Genomic DNA, 19861 nt, shown 5'->3' with positions numbered 1-19861 from the left:
AAGAGCGTTATATATTCATATATCAGTAAGAGCGTTATATATTCATATATCAGTAAGAGCGTTATATATTCATATATCAGTAAGAGCGTTATATATACATATATCAGTAAGAGCGTTATATATTCATATATCAGTAAGAGCATTATATATTCATATATCAGTAAGAGCGTTATATATACATTTGTGGTCATGGCTACGGCCAAGAGGTATCCGAAGAACCCTAGGGAGAGAAACAACGGGAACAACCTAACCCAGCTAGGCGTGTCTTAGCTGACCTGACTAAATGGCTTGTTGTGTGCCCTGAGCCACGATCGTGGGTAGGCCTATAAGTGGGCAAAAACCAAGCCAAGTAGGGTAGAAAAGGAATTCGAATGGCATGTGCAAACTAATCCCCAAGCCAACTGCAAGGCGTCAGGGATCTAGAGCGAAAATTCGGGGTATACGAGGCAAGACCTACAACCCATCTTGTGGATGACAAGGCCAGAGACATGATTCTCAATATTGCGGATACTGCCCCAAAGCGGAATGGAGGACCGGGAATACGTTGTGAAATGGATCATAAAAACCAACTGAAACTTGTAAAGTTTGGCTCTATTGCGAGTACTGGCAATGCCCTAGCCTCAGGAGATCGTGGGACCGCAACCTAACTGCCTAGACTATTTAGAAATGAGGGCCAAAAAGAAACCATGAAGATAGGAAGAGAATCCTTGAATAGTTCCCCAGACAACAGCTATCTGCTAGCCGTGGTCCGCGCGTTGTTCTACTGTGTGCCCGAGAATTATTTTTGCGTTTGAGACGTGAAGACCGACCTACAATCTGAAACTTCTACCGTGAGGAAATGCTGGACCTTGTCCAAAATCCGATTTAACGTGGTTGTAGGGAGTCTGAGGTTAGTGCGGCAAGAAGCTACGAAGCCATAATATACAAGATTCTGTCCATGCCCTCCCATGAGTGAGGGAATGCAATTGCAATGAAGCTACCGACGAAAAGGAGTTCCTGGTCATGGTAAAAAGGCAAAGACTTTGCGCGGGGACCTGGTTGACAAGATATGATCGACTACGATCAGAGACTGAAATGTTAGAGGGAATTACCCTACTTGTTCCTCCTCTGGCAGGACCTGAACGAAAGCATGAACAATTAAAGCAAGACGAAATATCTGCGTTAGACATGACAATGATTCTGTAGGGCGAACCGGACCAGTTTGTGGTCAAAACATAAAGTGAGCAATCAACGTTGATTATTAGGAAATTAGGGAAGCAGGTATGTATCCGATACATAGGGGCCAAATCAGCCCAGATGCACAACCAACCGGGCAATCAGCCCAGCAGGACTGAAAAACAGTCATCGGGCCCCCGAAGCCATGTGGCCGAAGCTGTCATCGGGCCCCCGAAGCCATGGGGCCGAAGCTGTCATCGGGCCCCCGGAGCCATGGGGCCGAAGCTGTCATCGGGCCCCCGGAGTCATGTGGCCGAAGCTGTCATCGGGCCCCCGGAGCCATGGGGCCGAAGCGGTCATCGGGCCCCCGGAGCCATGGGGCCGAAGCGGTCATCGGGCCCCCGGAGCCATGGGGCCGAAGCTGTCATCGGGCCCCCGGAGCCATGGGGCCGAAGCTGTCATCGGGCCCCCGGAGCCATGGGGCCGAAGCTGTCATCGGGCCCCCGGAGCCATGGGGCCGAAGCTGTCATCGGGCCCCCGGAGCCATGGGGCCGAAGCTGTCATCGGGCCCCCGGAGCCATGGGGCCGAAGCTGTCATCGGGCCCCCGGAGCCATGGGGCCGAAGCTGTCATCGGGCCCCCGGAGCCATGGGGCCGAAGCTGTCATCGGGCCCCCGGAGCCATGGGGCCGAAGCTGTCATCGGGCCCCCGGAGCCATGGGGCCGAAGCTGTCATCGGGCCCCCGAAGCCATGGGGCCGAAGCTGTCATCGGGCCCCCGAAGCCATGGGGCCGAAGCTGTCATCGGGCCCCCGAAGCCATGGGGCCGAAGCTGTCATCGGGCCCCCGAAGCCATGGGGCCGAAGCTGTCATCGGGCCCCCGAAGCCATGGGGCCGAAGCTGTCATCGGGCCCCCGAAGCCATGGGGCCGAATCTGTCATCGGGCCCCCGAAGCCATGGGGCCGAATCTGTCATCGGGCCCCCGAAGCCATGGGGCCGAAGCTGTCATCGGGCCCCCGAAGCCATGGGGCCGAAGCTGTCATCGGACCTGAATAAAAGGTGCAGGTTAAATTAAACCATGAGCCTGACCGATGTGGCAGGCGATACCTAAGATAAACTACGTGGCCTGAATGACATGCAAGGCGAAATATCGTTAGGAACGAGACCTGACCGACGTGGAAGGTGACCCCAATATGAGTTCAACTGCATGACCTGAAAAGACGAAGGGAAACGTGACAGAAAATGGAGATAATAACGGACAAAGTAAAATTAAACCTGAATAAAATAAGCTGGCAAGCGGGTAAAGATATGAGTCATTCAAAAGCATAGATGCACAGGTGGACAGACAACCATTGGTCGGACCCCTGAAGCCATGGGGCCGAAGCAACCACCAGGGGCCCATGGGGCCGGGCAGCCGCCAGGATGCGAACCTTAGAATTAAGGACGGCAGGGGAAAAGATTGGGGCTTAACCCAACGGGTTTAGTAATCAACCGGGACTCGATAACCTAGAAAGACAAAGACATGGGGTAAAGCTTCTTAATGAAATGAGGCTGAAATGAACTGCAAGTACTAATAATACTAAAATATAAATGAACAAAAGAAAACTTCTGAAAGGTGTGCCATGGAAAATAGTAGCAGATGGCCGTAAGACCTACCAATGTCGATGACGATTGTGAAATCCTCTAAGCCAAGAGCCATGCGTGAGAGTCCCCCATGGCGGGAGCCATGCGTGAGAGTCCCCCATGGCGGGAGCCATGCGTGAGAGTCCCCCATGGCGGGAGCCAAGCGTGAGAGCCCCCCATGGCGGGAGCCAAGCGTGAGAGCCCCCCATGGCGGGAGCCAAGTGTGAGAGACCCCCATGGCGGGAGCCATGCGTGAGAGACCCCCATGGCGGAACAAGTATCAGATGACCGTGCGAACTACGAATGACGATGCCAGTCGTGAGGTCCTATAAGCGAAGAGCCACTCGTGCGAGCCTCTTATGATTTTATTATTATTATTTTTTATAAACCACTTATGCAGCACCAGAATGCCTTGGGGACTCGCATAACCATGACCCCTTCCAACAGCAAACCTGGAAACACTAACCAGCCTACAACCATGTTGTACCCCTAACAAACAGAACATGAAAAAACGGTCATGGGGCCCCCGGAGCCATGAGGCCGGATCAGTCATAGGGCCCACGAAGACAGAGGGATGACGATAAGTAATTAAAACGTAAGCCGGACCTGATGGCATATGAAGCAACTTGAATGATTAGATTGGCTAGAAAGTGGCCTAAGGAAGATGACTGCCAACAGGCGTTAAAAATATAGTCATTAGTAATCCGAAGCACGTGCATACATAAAACACTAACCACCGCGAACCATAAACGTAAACATGAAATTGAAACAGAGATGGGAGAAAAAACAAGAGCCTGAGGCATTGCAAGTTCGCTAAGAGAAGTCTCTTATCGTGACAAACAAATAAACAGCTGTGAAAACATAGCAGGAAACTTACTGGCCCACTGACCTCTGCTGAGGAGCTGTTTGGTGAACTGGGGCAGGAGACCAATCTGAGTGAATACGAACCAGAAGTAAAAGGAGACCAGTCTGAGTGAATATGAACCAGGATTAAAACAGAAAGTAGGCCTATGGAATGTAACAGACCACCGAGGAAGGGAACGTAAGCCTGAAAAGAACGCAGTTATGTTTGTCGGGAGAGAGGTACCAGAGCGGTGGGTGCAGACTGCCCCAGTGAGATTGAGCAAAACCATGACGTAGCAATGAACAGGAGAATGCAGCTTTGAGTGGGAGCAGAGTACAACACATGATGTAACAACAAATGGGTGAATGCAGCTTTGGATGCGAGTGGTACCTAAAAAACATGGTATGGGCGCAGCTCTGAGTATGGGTAGCGCATGAAAAGCATGGTATAAAGCGGACGTATAAATGCAACCTGGAAGTGAGCAGAGTATTGACGTGATGCGAAAGCAGACACGTGGACGCAGCTCTAGTAGTGAAAGGAGTATAGGACAACATGCGAAAGCAGACATGCGGACGCAGCTTTGGATGTGAACAGAATATTAACTTGATGTGGCAGCAGACATGGAAAGCGGCTTTGGTGAGTGGGGTATACGACCTGGTGTAGCAGTAGAAGTGTGAACACAACTTTGGGTATAAGCAGAGCATGAAATTTGGTATAAACGCAGCTCTGGTTGTGAGTGGAGCAAGGTGGGAACACCAGGGTGGTGCGTCCAGAGCATGAAAACAGAGTAACAGTAGCAGCTATGGCTGTAAGCCGAGTATACAACATGTAATAACAGGCGCATAATACGGATCCGGCTGTCGGCTGGGGACAGAATGAGATGTAACAGCCAACAGGTGAACGCAGCTTGAATGCGAGACCAATCTGAGTGAATACGAACCAAGAGTGGAAAAGTACAGGACAGTAAGGACGTGCGGATGCAGCATAAGACATGAAATAAAAGCCGAAAGTGTAAATGCCGCTCAGGATAACAGCAGAGCATGAAAGTGCGGCAGGGTTTTTAAGTACATGGAGCAGTGAAATACATGAAGTCTAAAGATGGTGGTAGCGGGGGAGGGGGGGAGACACATCGCAAGGAACAGCTACAGCAAGAGGCCTAAACAATAACAGCTGCGTCCGATCTCCAAACATGACGTCACGTGCAGCCGGGTAACTTTCTTTACAGCAAACCGGCTGAAGTAACTTTTCGTACGAGACGAACGAAGCAAAGTGAAACTTGTAAGATTTATAGGAGCTAACTCCTAATACCAACAAACAAAGTTGAAAAGAAAATAGAAGTATTTAGGCCCAACGAACAAACCGGAGGTAGCAGATTCTGAGGCAAAGCCTCCCGTTCGCTAGCAAAGTCGGTTCCGACCGGCCAGGAGAGACGGCCCCGGCACAACCTACTTACGTAGTACGGCGCGTGCATACCACGGTAGCAGAGAGCCAAATAACAAGCTCCATGCTGCAAAGAAAGACTCCTACCACCAGAGAAGCTAGTCTGCTAATGACACCCAGCAGCAGCTGTGCACCTGAGAACCCACGCCTGGAAGTGAGGGTGTGGCTCGTATATGAAGAGCCTCCGCCCCTCCCACAAATGCAGGCTGACTAATCAGCCTTACCAACATATCAGTAAGAGCGTTATATATTCATATATCAGTAAGAGCGTTATATATTCATATATCAGTAAGAGCGTTATATATACATATATCAGTAAGAGCGTTATATATACATATATCAGTAAGAGCGTTATATATTCATATATCAGTAAGAGCGTTATATATACATATATCAGTAAGAGCGTTATATATTCATATATCAGTAAGAGCGTTATATATTCATATATCAGTAAGAGCGTTATATATACATATATCAGTAAGAGCGTTATATATTCATATATCAGTAAGAGCGTTATATATACATATATCAGTAAGAGCGTTATATATTCATATATCAGTAAGAGCGTTATATATACATATATCAGTAAGAGCGTTATATATTCATATATCAGTAAGAGCGTTATATATACATATATCAGTAAGAGCGTTATATATTCATATATCAGTAAGAGCATTATATATACATATATCAGTAAGAGCGTTATATATTCATATATCAGTAAGAGCGTTATATATTCATATATCAGTAAGAGCGTTATATATACATATATCAGTAAGAGCGTTATACATTCATATATCAGTAAGAGCGTTATACATTCATATATCAGTAAGAGCGTTATATATACATATATCAGTAAGAGCGTTATATATTCATATATCAGTAAGAGCGTTATATATTCATATATCAGTAAGAGCGTTATATATACATATATCAGTAAGAGCGTTATATATACATATATCAGTAAGAGCGTTATATATTCATATATCAGTAAGAGCGTTATATATTCATATATCAGTAAGAGCGTTATACATTCATATATCAGTAAGAGCGTTATATATACATATATCAGTAAGAGCGTTATATATACATATATCAGTAAGAGCGTTATATATTCATATATCAGTAAGAGCGTTATATATACATATATCAGTAAGAGCGTTATATATACATATATCAGTAAGAGCGTTATATATACATATATCAGTAAGAGCGTTATATATACATATATCAGTAAGAGCGTTATATATTCATATATCAGTAAGAGCGTTATATATTCATATATCAGTAAGAGCGTTATATATTCATATATCAGTAAGAGCGTTATATATTCATATATCAGTAAGAGCGTTATATATTCATATATCAGTAAGAGCGTTATATATACATATATCAGTAAGAGCGTTATATATTCATATATCAGTAAGAGCGTTATATATACATATATCAGTAAGAGCGTTATATATTCATATATCAGTAAGAGCGTTATATATTCATATATCAGTAAGAGCGTTATATATACATATATCAGTAAGAGCGTTATATATTCATATATCAGTAAGAGCATTATATATACATATATCAGTAAGAGCGTTATACATTCATATATCAGTAAGAGCGTTATACATTCATATATCAGTAAGAGCGTTATATATACATATATCAGTAAGAGCGTTATATATTCATATATCAGTAAGAGCGTTATATATTCATATATCAGTAAGAGCGTTATATATTCATATATCAGTAAGAGCGTTATATATACATATATCAGTAAGAGCGTTATATATACATATATCAGTAAGAGCGTTATATATTCATATATCAGTAAGAGCGTTATATATTCATATATCAGTAAGAGCGTTATATATTCATATATCAGTAAGAGCATTATATATACATATATCAGTAAGAGCTTTATATATACATATATCAGTAAGAGCGTTATATATTCATATATCAGTAAGAGCGTTATATATACATATATCAGTAAGAGCGTTATATATTCATATATCAGTAAGAGCGTTATATATTCATATATCAGTAAGAGCGTTATATATTCATATATCAGTAAGAGCGTTATATATACATATATCAGTAAGAGCATTATATATTCATATATCAGTAAGAGCGTTATATATTCATATATCAGTAAGAGCGTTATATATTCATATATCAGTAAGAGCGTTATATATACATATATCAGTAAGAGCGTTATATATTCATATATCAGTAAGAGCGTTATATATTCATATATCAGTAAGAGCATTATATATTCATATATCAGTAAGAGCGTTATATATTCATATATCAGTAAGAGCGTTATATATTCATATATCAGTAAGAGCGTTATATATACATATATCAGTAAGAGCGTTATATATTCATATATCAGTAAGAGCTTTATATATACATATATCAGTAAGAGCGGTATATATTCATATATCAGTAAGAGCGTTATATATTCATATATCAGTAAGAGCATTATATATTCATATATCAGTAAGAGCGTTATATATACATATATCAGTAAGAGCTTTATATATTCATATATCAGTAAGAGCTTTATATATACATATATCAGTAAGAGCGTTATATATTCATATATCAGTAAGAGCTTTATATATACATATATCAGTAAGAGCGTTATATATTCATATATCAGTAAGAGCGTTATATATTCATATATCAGTAAGAGCGTTATATATTCATATATCAGTAAGAGCGTTATATATACATATATCAGTAAGAGCGTTATATATTCATATATCAGTAAGAGCGTTATATATTCATATATCAGTAAGAGCGTTATACAGTCATGTGAAAAAATTAGGACACCCTTTGAAAGCATGTGGTTTTTTGTAACATTTTAAATAAATGGTTATTTCATCTCCGTTTCAACAATACAGAGAGATTAAAGTAATCCGACTAAACAAAGAAAACTGAAGAAAAGTCTTTTCAAGATCTTCTGTAAATGTCATTCTACAAAAATGCCTATTCTAACTGAGGAAAAAGATAGGACACCCTTGCCCCTAATAGCGAGTGTTACCTCCTTTGGCTGAAATAACTGCAGTGAGACGGTTCTTGTAGCCATCTACCAGTCTTCGACATCGGTCTGAGGAAATTTTACCCCACTCCTCAATGCAGAACTTTTTCCGCTGTGAGATGTTTGAGGGGTTTCTTGCACGTACAGCCCTTTTCAAGTCACCCCACAGCATCTCAATGGGATTCAAATCTGGACTTTGACTTGGCCATTCCAGGACTCTCCATTTCTTCTTTTTCAGCCAATCTTTGGTTGATTTACTAGTATGTTTTGGGTCATTGTCATGTTGCATGGTCCAGTTCCGCTTCAGCTTTAATTTTCTAACTGATGGTCTCACATGTTCTTCAAGCACCTTCTGATACACAGTAGAATTCATCGTGGATTCTATGATGGTGAGCTGACCAGGTCCTGCTGCAGCAAAGCAGCCCCAAACCATGACACTTCCACCTCCATGCTTCACAGTTGGTATGAGGTTCTTTTCTTGGAATGCTGTGTTTGGTTTACGCCAAACATGTCCTCTGCTGTTGTGTCCAAATAATTCAATTTTGGACTCATCTGTCCAAAGAACATTATTCCAGAAGTCCTGGTCTTTGTCAACTTTATCGCTGGCAAATGTCAGTCTGGCCTCGATGTTTCTCTTGGAAAGCAAAGGTTTCCTCCTTGCACACCTCCCATGCAAGTTAAACTTGTACAGTCTCTTTCTGATTGTATTGGCATGTACTTCTACATCAACAGTAGCCAGAGCCTGCTGTAGTTCTCGAGATGACACTTTAGGGTTTTTGGATACCTCTTTTAGCATCTTGCGGTCTGCTCTTGGGGTGAACTTGCTGGGGCGACCAGTCCTGGGCATGTTGGCAGTTGTTTTGAAAGCCCTCCACTTGTAGACTATCTTCCGGACAGTGGAATGGCTGATTTCAAAATCTTTTGAGATCTTTTTAAATCCCTTCCCAGACTCATAGGCTGCTACAATCTTTTTTCTGAAGTCCTCTGACAGCTCTTTTGCTCTCACCATGGTGCTCACTCTCACTTCAACAGTCAGGAGCACACCAAACTAAATGTCTGAGGTTTAAATAGGGCAAGCCTCATTCAACATGCAGAGTAACGATCTACTAATTATGTGCACCTGGTGTGATATACCTGTGTGAGATCTGAGCCAATTTAAGAGGGAATACATGTGAGGGTGTCCTATCTTTTTCCTCAGTTAGAATAGGCATTTTTGTAGAATGACATTTACAGAAGATCTTGAAAAGACTTTTCTTCAGTTTTCTTTGTTTAGTCGGATTACTTTAATCTCTCTGTATTGTTGAAACGGAGATGAAATAACCATTTATTAAAAATGTTACAAAAAACCACATGCTTTCAAAGGGTGTCCTAATTTTTTCACATGACTGTATATTCATATATCAGTAAGAGCGTTATATATTCATATATCAGTAAGAGCGTTATATATACATATATCAGTAAGAGCGTTATATATTCATATATCAGTAAGAGCGTTATATATTCATATATCAGTAAGAGCGTTATATATTCATATATCAGTAAGAGCTTTATATATACATATATCAGTAAGAGCGTTATATATACATATATCAGTAAGAGCGTTATATATTCATATATCAGTAAGAGCGTTATATATTCATATATCAGTAAGAGCGTTATATATTCATATATCAGTAAGAGCGTTATATATACATATATCAGTAAGAGCCTTATATATTCATATATCAGTAAGAGCGTTATATATTCATATATCAGTAAGAGCGTTATATATACATATATCAGTAAGAGCCTTATATATTCATATATCAGTAAGAGCGTTATATATTCATATATCAGTAAGAGCGTTATATATTCATATATCAGTAAGAGCGTTATATATTCATATATCAGTAAGAGCGTTATATATACATATATCAGTAAGAGCGTTATATATTCATATATCAGTAAGAGCGTTATATATTCATATATCAGTAAGAGCGTTATATATACATATATCAGTAAGAGCGTTATATATTCATATATCAGTAAGAGCGTTATATATTCATATATCAGTAAGAGCGTTATATATTCATATATCAGTAAGAGCGTTATATATACATATATCAGTAAGAGCTTTATATATTCATATATCAGTAAGAGCTTTATATATACATATATCAGTAAGAGCGGTATATATTCATATATCAGTAAGAGCGTTATATATTCATATATCAGTAAGAGCATTATATATTCATATATCAGTAAGAGCGTTATATATACATATATCAGTAAGAGCTTTATATATTCATATATCAGTAAGAGCTTTATATATACATATATCAGTAAGAGCGTTATATATTCATATATCAGTAAGAGCTTTATATATACATATATCAGTAAGAGCGTTATATATTCATATATCAGTAAGAGCGTTATATATTCATATATCAGTAAGAGCGTTATATATTCATATATCAGTAAGAGCGTTATATATACATATATCAGTAAGAGCGTTATATATTCATATATCAGTAAGAGCGTTATATATTCATATATCAGTAAGAGCGTTATACAGTCATGTGAAAAAATTAGGACACCCTTTGAAAGCATGTGGTTTTTTGTAACATTTTTAATAAATGGTTATTTCATCTCCGTTTCAACAATACAGAGAGATTAAAGTAATCCGACTAAACAAAGAAAACTGAAGAAAAGTCTTTTCAAGATCTTCTGTAAATGTCATTCTACAAAAATGCCTATTCTAACTGAGGAAAAAGATAGGACACCCTTGCCCCTAATAGCGAGTGTTACCTCCTTTGGCTGAAATAACTGCAGTGAGACGGTTCTTGTAGCCATCTACCAGTCTTCGACATCGGTCTGAGGAAATTTTACCCCACTCCTCAATGCAGAACTTTTTCAGCTGTGAGATGTTTGAGGGGTTTCTTGCACGTACAGCCCTTTTCAAGTCACCCCACAGCATCTCAATGGGATTCAAATCTGGACTTTGACTTGGCCATTCCAGGACTCTCCATTTCTTCTTTTTCAGCCAATCTTTGGTTGATTTACTAGTATGTTTTGGGTCATTGTCATGTTGCATGGTCCAGTTCCGCTTCAGCTTTAATTTTCTAACTGATGGTCTCACATGTTCTTCAAGCACCTTCTGATACACAGTAGAATTCATCGTGGATTCTATGATGGTGAGCTGACCAGGTCCTGCTGCAGCAAAGCAGCCCCAAACCATGACACTTCCACCTCCATGCTTCACAGTTGGTATGAGGTTCTTTTCTTGGAATGCTGTGTTTGGTTTACGCCAAACATGTCCTCTGCTGTTGTGTCCAAATAATTCAATTTTGGACTCATCTGTCCAAAGAACATTATTCCAGAAGTCCTGGTCTTTGTCAACTTTATCGCTGGCAAATGTCAGTCTGGCCTCGATGTTTCTCTTGGAAAGCAAAGGTTTCCTCCTTGCACACCTCCCATGCAAGTTAAACTTGTACAGTCTCTTTCTGATTGTAGAGGCATGTACTTCTACATCAACAGTAGCCAGAGCCTGCTGTAGTTCTCGAGATGACACTTTAGGGTTTTTGGATACCTCTTTTAGCATCTTGCGGTCTGCTCTTGGGGTGAACTTGCTGGGGCGACCAGTCCTGGGCATGTTGGCAGTTGTTTTGAAAGCCCTCCACTTGTAGACTATCTTCCGGACAGTGGAATGGCTGATTTCAAAATCTTTTGAGATCTTTTTAAATCCCTTCCCAGACTCATAGGCTGCTACAATCTTTTTTCTGAAGTCCTCTGACAGCTCTTTTGCTCTCACCATGGTGCTCACTCTCACTTCAACAGTCAGGAGCACACCAAACTAAATGTCTGAGGTTTAAATAGGGCAAGCCTCATTCAACATGCAGAGTAACGATCTACTAATTATGTGCACCTGGTGTGATATACCTGTGTGAGATCTGAGCCAATTTAAGAGGGAATACATGTGAGGGTGTCCTATCTTTTTCCTCAGTTAGAATAGGCATTTTTGTAGAATGACATTTACAGAAGATCTTGAAAAGACTTTTCTTCAGTTTTCTTTGTTTAGTCGGATTACTTTAATCTCTCTGTATTGTTGAAACGGAGATGAAATAACCATTTATTAAAAATGTTACAAAAAACCACATGCTTTCAAAGGGTGTCCTAATTTTTTCACATGACTGTATATTCATATATCAGTAAGAGCGTTATATATTCATATATCAGTAAGAGCGTTATATATACATATATCAGTAAGAGCGTTATATATTCATATATCAGTAAGAGCGTTATATATTCATATATCAGTAAGAGCGTTATATATTCATATATCAGTAAGAGCGTTATATATTCATATATCAGTAAGAGCGTTATATATACATATATCAGTAAGAGCCTTATATATTCATATATCAGTAAGAGCGTTATATATTCATATATCAGTAAGAGCGTTATATATACATATATCAGTAAGAGCGTTATATATTCATATATCAGTAAGAGCGTTATATATTCATATATCAGTAAGAGCGTTATATATTCATATATCAGTAAGAGCGTTATATATACATATATCAGTAAGAGCGTTATATATACATATATCAGTAAGAGCGTTATATATTCATATATCAGTAAGAGCGTTATATATTCATATATCAGTAAGAGCGTTATATATACATATATCAGTAAGAGCGTTATATATACATATATCAGTAAGAGCGTTATATATTCATATATCAGTAAGAGCGTTATATATTCATATATCAGTAAGAGCGTTATATATTCATATATCAGTAAGAGCGTTATATATACATATATCAGTAAGAGCGTTATATATTCATATATCAGTAAGAGCGTTATATATACATATATCAGTAAGAGCTTTATATATACATATATCAGTAAGAGCCTTATATATACATATATCAGTAAGAGCGTTATATATACATATATCAGTAAGAGCGTTATATATTCATATATCAGTAAGAGCGTTATATATACATATATCAGTAAGAGCGTTATATATTCATATATCAGTAAGAGCCTTATATATACATATATCAGTAAGAGCGTTATATATACATATATCAGTAAGAGCGTTATATATACATATATCAGTAAGAGCGTTATATATACATATATCAGTAAGAGCGTTATATATTCATATATCAGTAAGAGCGTTATATATACATATATCAGTAAGAGCGTTATATATACATATATCAGTAAGAGCGTTATATATTCATATATCAGTAAGAGCGTTATATATTCATATATCAGTAAGAGCGTTATATATACATATATCAGTAAGAGCGTTATATATTCATATATCAGTAAGAGCGTTATATATTCATATATCAGTAAGAGCGTTATATATTCATATATCAGTAAGAGCGTTATATATTCATATATCAGTAAGAGCGTTATATATTCATATATCAGTAAGAGCGTTATATATTCATATATCAGTAAGAGCGTTATATATACATATATCAGTAAGAGCCTTATATATACATATATCAGTAAGAGCGTTATATATACATATATCAGTAAGAGCGTTATATATACATATATCAGTAAGAGCGTTATATATTCATATATCAGTAAGAGCGTTATATATACATATATCAGTAAGAGCGTTATATATACATATATCAGTAAGAGCGTTATATATTCATATATCAGTAAGAGCGTTATATATTCATATATCAGTAAGAGCGTTATATATTCATATATCAGTAAGAGCGTTATATATACATATATCAGTAAGAGCCTTATATATACATATATCAGTAAGAGCGTTATATATACATATATCAGTAAGAGCGTTATATATACATATATCAGTAAGAGCGTTATATATTCATATATCAGTAAGAGCGTTATATATACATATATCAGTAAGAGCGTTATATATTCATATATCAGTAAGAGCGTTATATATTCATATATCAGTAAGAGCGTTATATATTCATATATCAGTAAGAGCGTTATACATTCATATATCAGTAAGAGCGTTATATATTCATATATCAGTAAGAGCGTTATATATTCATATATCAGTAAGAGCGTTATATATTCATATATCAGTAAGAGCGTTATATATTCATATATCAGTAAGAGCGTTATATATTCATATATCAGTAAGAGCGTTATATATTCATATATCAGTAAGAGCGTTATATATACATATATCAGTAAGAGCGTTATATATTCATATATCAGTAAGAGCGTTATATATACATATATCAGTAAGAGCGTTATATATTCATATATCAGTAAGAGCGTTATATATTCATATATCAGTAAGAGCGTTATATATACATATATCAGTAAGAGCGTTATATATACATATATCAGTAAGAGCGTTATACATTCATATATCAGTAAGAGCGTTATATATTCATATATCAGTAAGAGCGTTATATATACATATATCAGTAAGAGCGTTATATATTCATATATCAGTAAGAGCGTTATATATTCATATATCAGTAAGAGCGTTATATATACATATATCAGTAAGAGCGTTATATATACATATATCAGTAAGAGCGTTATATATTCATATATCAGTAAGAGCGTTATATATTCATATATCAGTAAGAGCGTTATATATACATATATCAGTAAGAGCTTTATATATACATATATCAGTAAGAGCGTTATATATTCATATATCAGTAAGAGCGTTATATATACATATATCAGTAAGAGCGTTATATATACATATATCAGTAAGAGCGTTATATATTCATATATCAGTAAGAGCGTTATATATACATATATCAGTAAGAGCGTTATATATACATATATCAGTAAGAGCGTTATATATACATATATCAGTAAGAGCGTTATATATTCATATATCAGTAAGAGCGTTATATATACATATATCAGTAAGAGCGTTATATATACATATATCAGTAAGAGCGTTATATATACATATATCAGTAAGAGCGTTATATATACATATATCAGTAAGAGCGTTATATATTCATATATCAGTAAGAGCGTTATATATTCATATATCAGTAAGAGCGTTATATATACATATATCAGTAAGAGCGTTATATATTCATATATCAGTAAGAGCGTTATATATTCATATATCAGTAAGAGCGTTATATATACATATATCAGTAAGAGCGTTATATATTCATATATCAGTAAGAGCGTTATATATACATATATCAGTAAGAGCTTTATATATTCATATATCAGTAAGAGCGTTATATATTCATATATCAGTAAGAGCGTTATATATTCATATATCAGTAAGAGCGTTATATATTCATATATCAGTAAGAGCGTTATATATTCATATATCAGTAAGAGCGTTATATATTCATATATCAGTAAGAGCGTTATATATACATATATCAGTAAGAGCTTTATATATTCATATATCAGTAAGAGCGTTATATATTCATATATCAGTAAGAGCGTTATATATTCATATATCAGTAAGAGCGTTATATATTCATATATCAGTAAGAGCTTTATATATACATATATCAGTAAGAGCGTTATATATTCATATATCAGTAAGAGCGTTATATATACATATATCAGTAAGAGCGTTATATATTCATATATCAGTAAGAGCGTTATATATACATATATCAGTAAGAGCTTTATATATTCATATATCAGTAAGAGCTTTATATATACATATATCAGTAAGAGCGTTATATATTCATATATCAGTAAGAGCTTTATATATTCATATATCAGTAAGAGCGTTATATATTCATATATCAGTAAGAGCGTTATATATACATATATCAGTAAGAGCGTTATATATTCATATATCAGTAAGAGCGTTATATATTCATATATCAGTAAGAGCGTTATATATTCATATATCAGTAAGAGCGTTATATATTCATATATCAGTAAGAGCGTTATATATTCATATATCAGTAAGAGCGTTATATATACATATATCAGTAAGAGCGTTATATATTCATATATCAGTAAGAGCGTTATATATACATATATCAGTAAGAGCGTTATATATTCATATATCAGTAAGAGCATTATATATTCATATATCAGTAAGAGCGGGTTTCGTGAAATCAGCGTGTTGATCCGTGAAGGCTGCGCGCTCCTCCCACCAACCCAAAAGTAAAGACGCAAAACTCTGCGCACAAACTGTCCCCATTGCCGTCCAAAAAGATGTGGCCCCTGAGAGTGCCCAAAAAGATGTGGCCCCTGAGAGTGCCCAAAAAGATGTGGCCCCTGAGAGTGCCCAAAAAGATGTGGCCCCTGAGAGTGCCCAAAAAGATGTGGCCCCTGATAGTCCCCAAAAAGTCTCTCATTGCTTCCAGCCCTGGATTGTGCTGTATACCCGTGGACAAAGCTTCCACATCTCCAGTCATTGCCGTTTCCTCGACCCCGGAGCCTCGGAGGGTGTCTCTTGTGTCTTTGGTGTCTCTTGTGTCTTTGGTGTCTCTTGTGTCTTTGGTGTCTCTTGTGTCTTTGGTGTCTCTTGTGTCTTTGGTGTCTCTTGTGTCTTTGGCGTCTCTTGTGTCTTTGGTGTCTCTTGTGTCTCTTGTGTCTTTGTCTCTTGTGTCTTTGGTGTCTCTTGTGTCTCTTGTGTCTTTGTCTCTTGTGTCTTTGGTGTCTCTTGTGTCTTTGGTGTCTCTTGTGTCTTTGGTGTCTCTTGTGTCTTTGGTGTCTCTTGTGTCTTTGTCTCTTGTGTCTTTGGTGTCTCTTGTGTCTTTGGTGTCTCTTGTGTCTTTGGTGTCTCTTGTGTCTTTGTCTCTTGTGTCTTTGGTGTCTCTTGTGTCTTTGGTGTCTCTTGTGTCTTTGGTGTCTCTTGTGTCTTTGGTGTCTCTTGTGTCTTTGGTGTCTCCTGTGTCTTTGGTGTCTCTTGTGTCTTTGGTGTCTCTTGTGTCTTTGGTGTCTCCTGTGTCTTTGGTGTCTCTTGTGTCTTTGGTGTCTCTTGTGTCTTTGGTGTCTCTTGTGTCTTTGGTGTCTCCTGTGTCTTTGGTGTCTCTTGTGTCTTTGGTGTCTCTTGTGTCTTTGGTGTCTCTTGTGTCTTTGGTGTCTCTTGTGTCTTTGGTGTCTCTTGTGTCTTTGATGTCTCTTGTGTCTTTGATGTCTTTGGTGTCTCTTGTGTCTTTGGTGTCTCTTGTGTCTTTGGTGTCTCCTGTGTCTTTGGTGTCTCCTGTGTCTTTGGTGTCTCTTGTGTCTTTGGTGTCTCTTGTGTCTTTGGTGTCTCTTGTGTCTTTGGTGTCTCTTGTGTCTTTGTCTCTTGTGTCTTTGGTGTCTCTTGTGTCTTTGGTGTCTCTTGTGTCTTTGGTGTCTCTTGTGTCTTTGTCTCTTGTGTCTTTGGTGTCTCTTGTGTCTTTGGTGTCTCTTGTGTCTTTGGTGTCTCTTGTGTCTTTGGTGTCTCTTGTGTCTTTGGTGTCTTTGGTGTCTCTTGTGTCTTTGGTGTCTCCTGTGTCTTTGGTGTCTCTTGTGTCTTTGGTGTCTCCTGTGTCTTTGGTGTCTCTTGTGTCTTTGGTGTCTCTTGTGTCTTTGGTGTCTCCTGTGTCTTTGGTGTCTCTTGTGTCTTTGGTGTCTCTTGTGTCTTTGGTGTCTCCTGTGTCTTTGGTGTCTCTTGTGTCTTTGGTGTCTCTTGTGTCTTTGGTGTCTCTTGTGTCTTTGATGTCTCTTGTGTCTTTGATGTCTTTGGTGTCTCTTGTGTCTTTGGTGTCTCTTGTGTCTTTGGTGTCTCTTGTGTCTTTGGTGTCTCTTGTGTCTTTGATGTCTCTTGTGTCTTTGATGTCTTTGGTGTCTCTTGTGTCTTTGGTGTCTCCTGTGTCTTTGGTGTCTCCTGTGTCTTTGGTGTCTCCTGTGTCTTTGGTGTCTCCTGTGTCTTTGGTGTCTCCTGTGTCTTTGGTGTCTCCTGTGTCTTTGGTGTCTCCTGTGTCTTTGGTGTCTCTTGTGACGAGAGGCCGGGTACAGATGGGGAGACCACCTGCTCCATCCCGTGGATTTACCGATCCCGGCGTCCGTGTCCTATGGCAGCTCCGGCTCCGCACACAAGGCGCGAATTGTCTATTCATTCAAGACAGAGGTTCACATCAGAATTATGGCGCAGTGTGGCACTTATTAGGCCACACCCCTTTTACCATAAACCACGCCTCTGTTCTGGTAAGACACCCCCCCTTATACACAGGACTCCGGGTGACAGCGCTCCGACATTAAAGGGGACGTCCTGTAAATAATATTGGACAGCGTTCACTTCAGCCCCCGGACGTCACGGTGGGGAATGGGGGGGAAACCCTAACGCACAATGTCTATATAGACCATGCCACTGGAAGCCAGGATAGGGGGGCCGGTCACCTCCTGACCGTAGGAGGGCTCATACCCGGAACCCTGGACCCTAATTCGCCCTGATGGTCCCTGATGGTAATGTCAGGAGGAAGAGACAACCGGATCCTCCAAGACACAGAAGAGCTGGAGTCTCCCACAGGCCGGGCAACAATGAAGAGATTATAGTGAAGGTCCATGTGTCCTCCAAGTCCAGCAAATCCTATAATGTCCCTTAAAATTCATATATTTAATTTAAATTCTTTAAAATGAAGAAGTCAATAAACAGGACGGTGACCCCTGAGGATCCAGTCGCATTGTGACACCATAGACTATCATTATAGAAATTGTCAGAGCCAGCCTAAGAAGAGCCACGAGGACACGCCCAGCTCCACCTTGCACACTCCTTTAACCCTAAACAAACCAAAATGGGAAGGAACACCAGCCTTAAAGGGGAAGTGTGAAATCATGCTACCAACACGTTACCACCAGCAACAAGCATGCACGGCAAAAGTGTCACGGTCCACTACCACCAGGCCATGACAGCCGTGACACCGCATCTGACTAAATCTGTACAGCGCCACCTGCTGTTTGCTCTTTTTCTGATCTCTCTGTCCAGCTCCGAGACAGATGCACACACTCATTTCTATCCTTCAACTGCCACCAGATGCAGCAGAAAGGACACACCCCCTGAGAAAAGACCCCCCCCCCCCGAGAAAAGACACACCCCCTGAGAAAAGAACCCCCCCCCCCGAGAAAAGACACACACCCTGAGAAAAGACTCCCCCCCCCCCGAGAAAAGACACACACCCTGAGAAAGGACACACCCCCTGAGAAAAGACCCCCCCCCCGAGAAAGGACACACACCCTGAGAAAAGACCCCCCCGAGAAAGGACACACACCCTGAGAAAAGACCCCCCCGAGAAAGGACACACTCCCTGAGAAAAGACCCCCCCGAGAAAGGACACACCCCCTAAGAAAAGACCCCCCCCCGAGAAAGGACACACACCCTGAGAAAAGACCCCGCGAGAAAGGACACACACCCTGAGAAAAGACCCCCCCGAGAAAGGACACACCCCCTGAGAAAAGACCCCCTCCCGAGAAAGGACACACACCCTGAGAAAAGACCCCCCCGAGAAAGGACACACACCCTGAGAAAAGACCCCCCCCCCCGAGAAAGGACACACTCCCTGAGAAAAGACCCCCCCGAGAAAGGACACACCCCCTGAGAAAAGACCCCCCCCCCGAGAAAGGACACACACCCTGAGAAAAGACCCCCCGAGAAAGGACACACACCCTGAGAAAAGACCCCCCCGAGAAAGGACACACCCCCTGAGAAAAGACCCCCCCGAGAAAGGACACACACCCTGAGAAAAGACCCCCCCGAGAAAGGACACACCCCCTGAGAAAAGACCCCCCCGAGAAAGGACACACACCCTGAGAAAAGACCCCCCCCCCGAGAA

The 19861-nt window shown here is 39.6% G+C and overlaps 1 protein-coding gene across 1 annotated transcript; it reads right to left on the bottom strand.

The window, feature by feature from the left end:
• Positions 1-411: 411 nt before the first annotated feature.
• Positions 412-18151, bottom strand: LOC120979314 (zinc finger CCCH domain-containing protein 13-like). The gene is made up of 2 exons (XM_040408018.1): positions 16447-18151; positions 412-419 (listed from the first exon to the last, which is right to left on the bottom strand). Exons 1-2 carry the CDS (start codon positions 18149-18151, stop codon positions 412-414), a joined length of 1713 nt encoding a protein of 570 aa, XP_040263952.1.
• Between the last annotated feature and the right edge of the window lie 1710 nt (positions 18152-19861).

Source organism: Bufo bufo, chromosome 9 (genome assembly GCF_905171765.1).
Source record: "Bufo bufo chromosome 9, aBufBuf1.1, whole genome shotgun sequence".
NCBI classification, from domain to species: Eukaryota; Metazoa; Chordata; class Amphibia; order Anura; family Bufonidae; genus Bufo; species Bufo bufo.
Note: the sequence above shows the minus strand (reverse complement) of the source record. Positions and strands in the feature narration are given on the sequence as shown.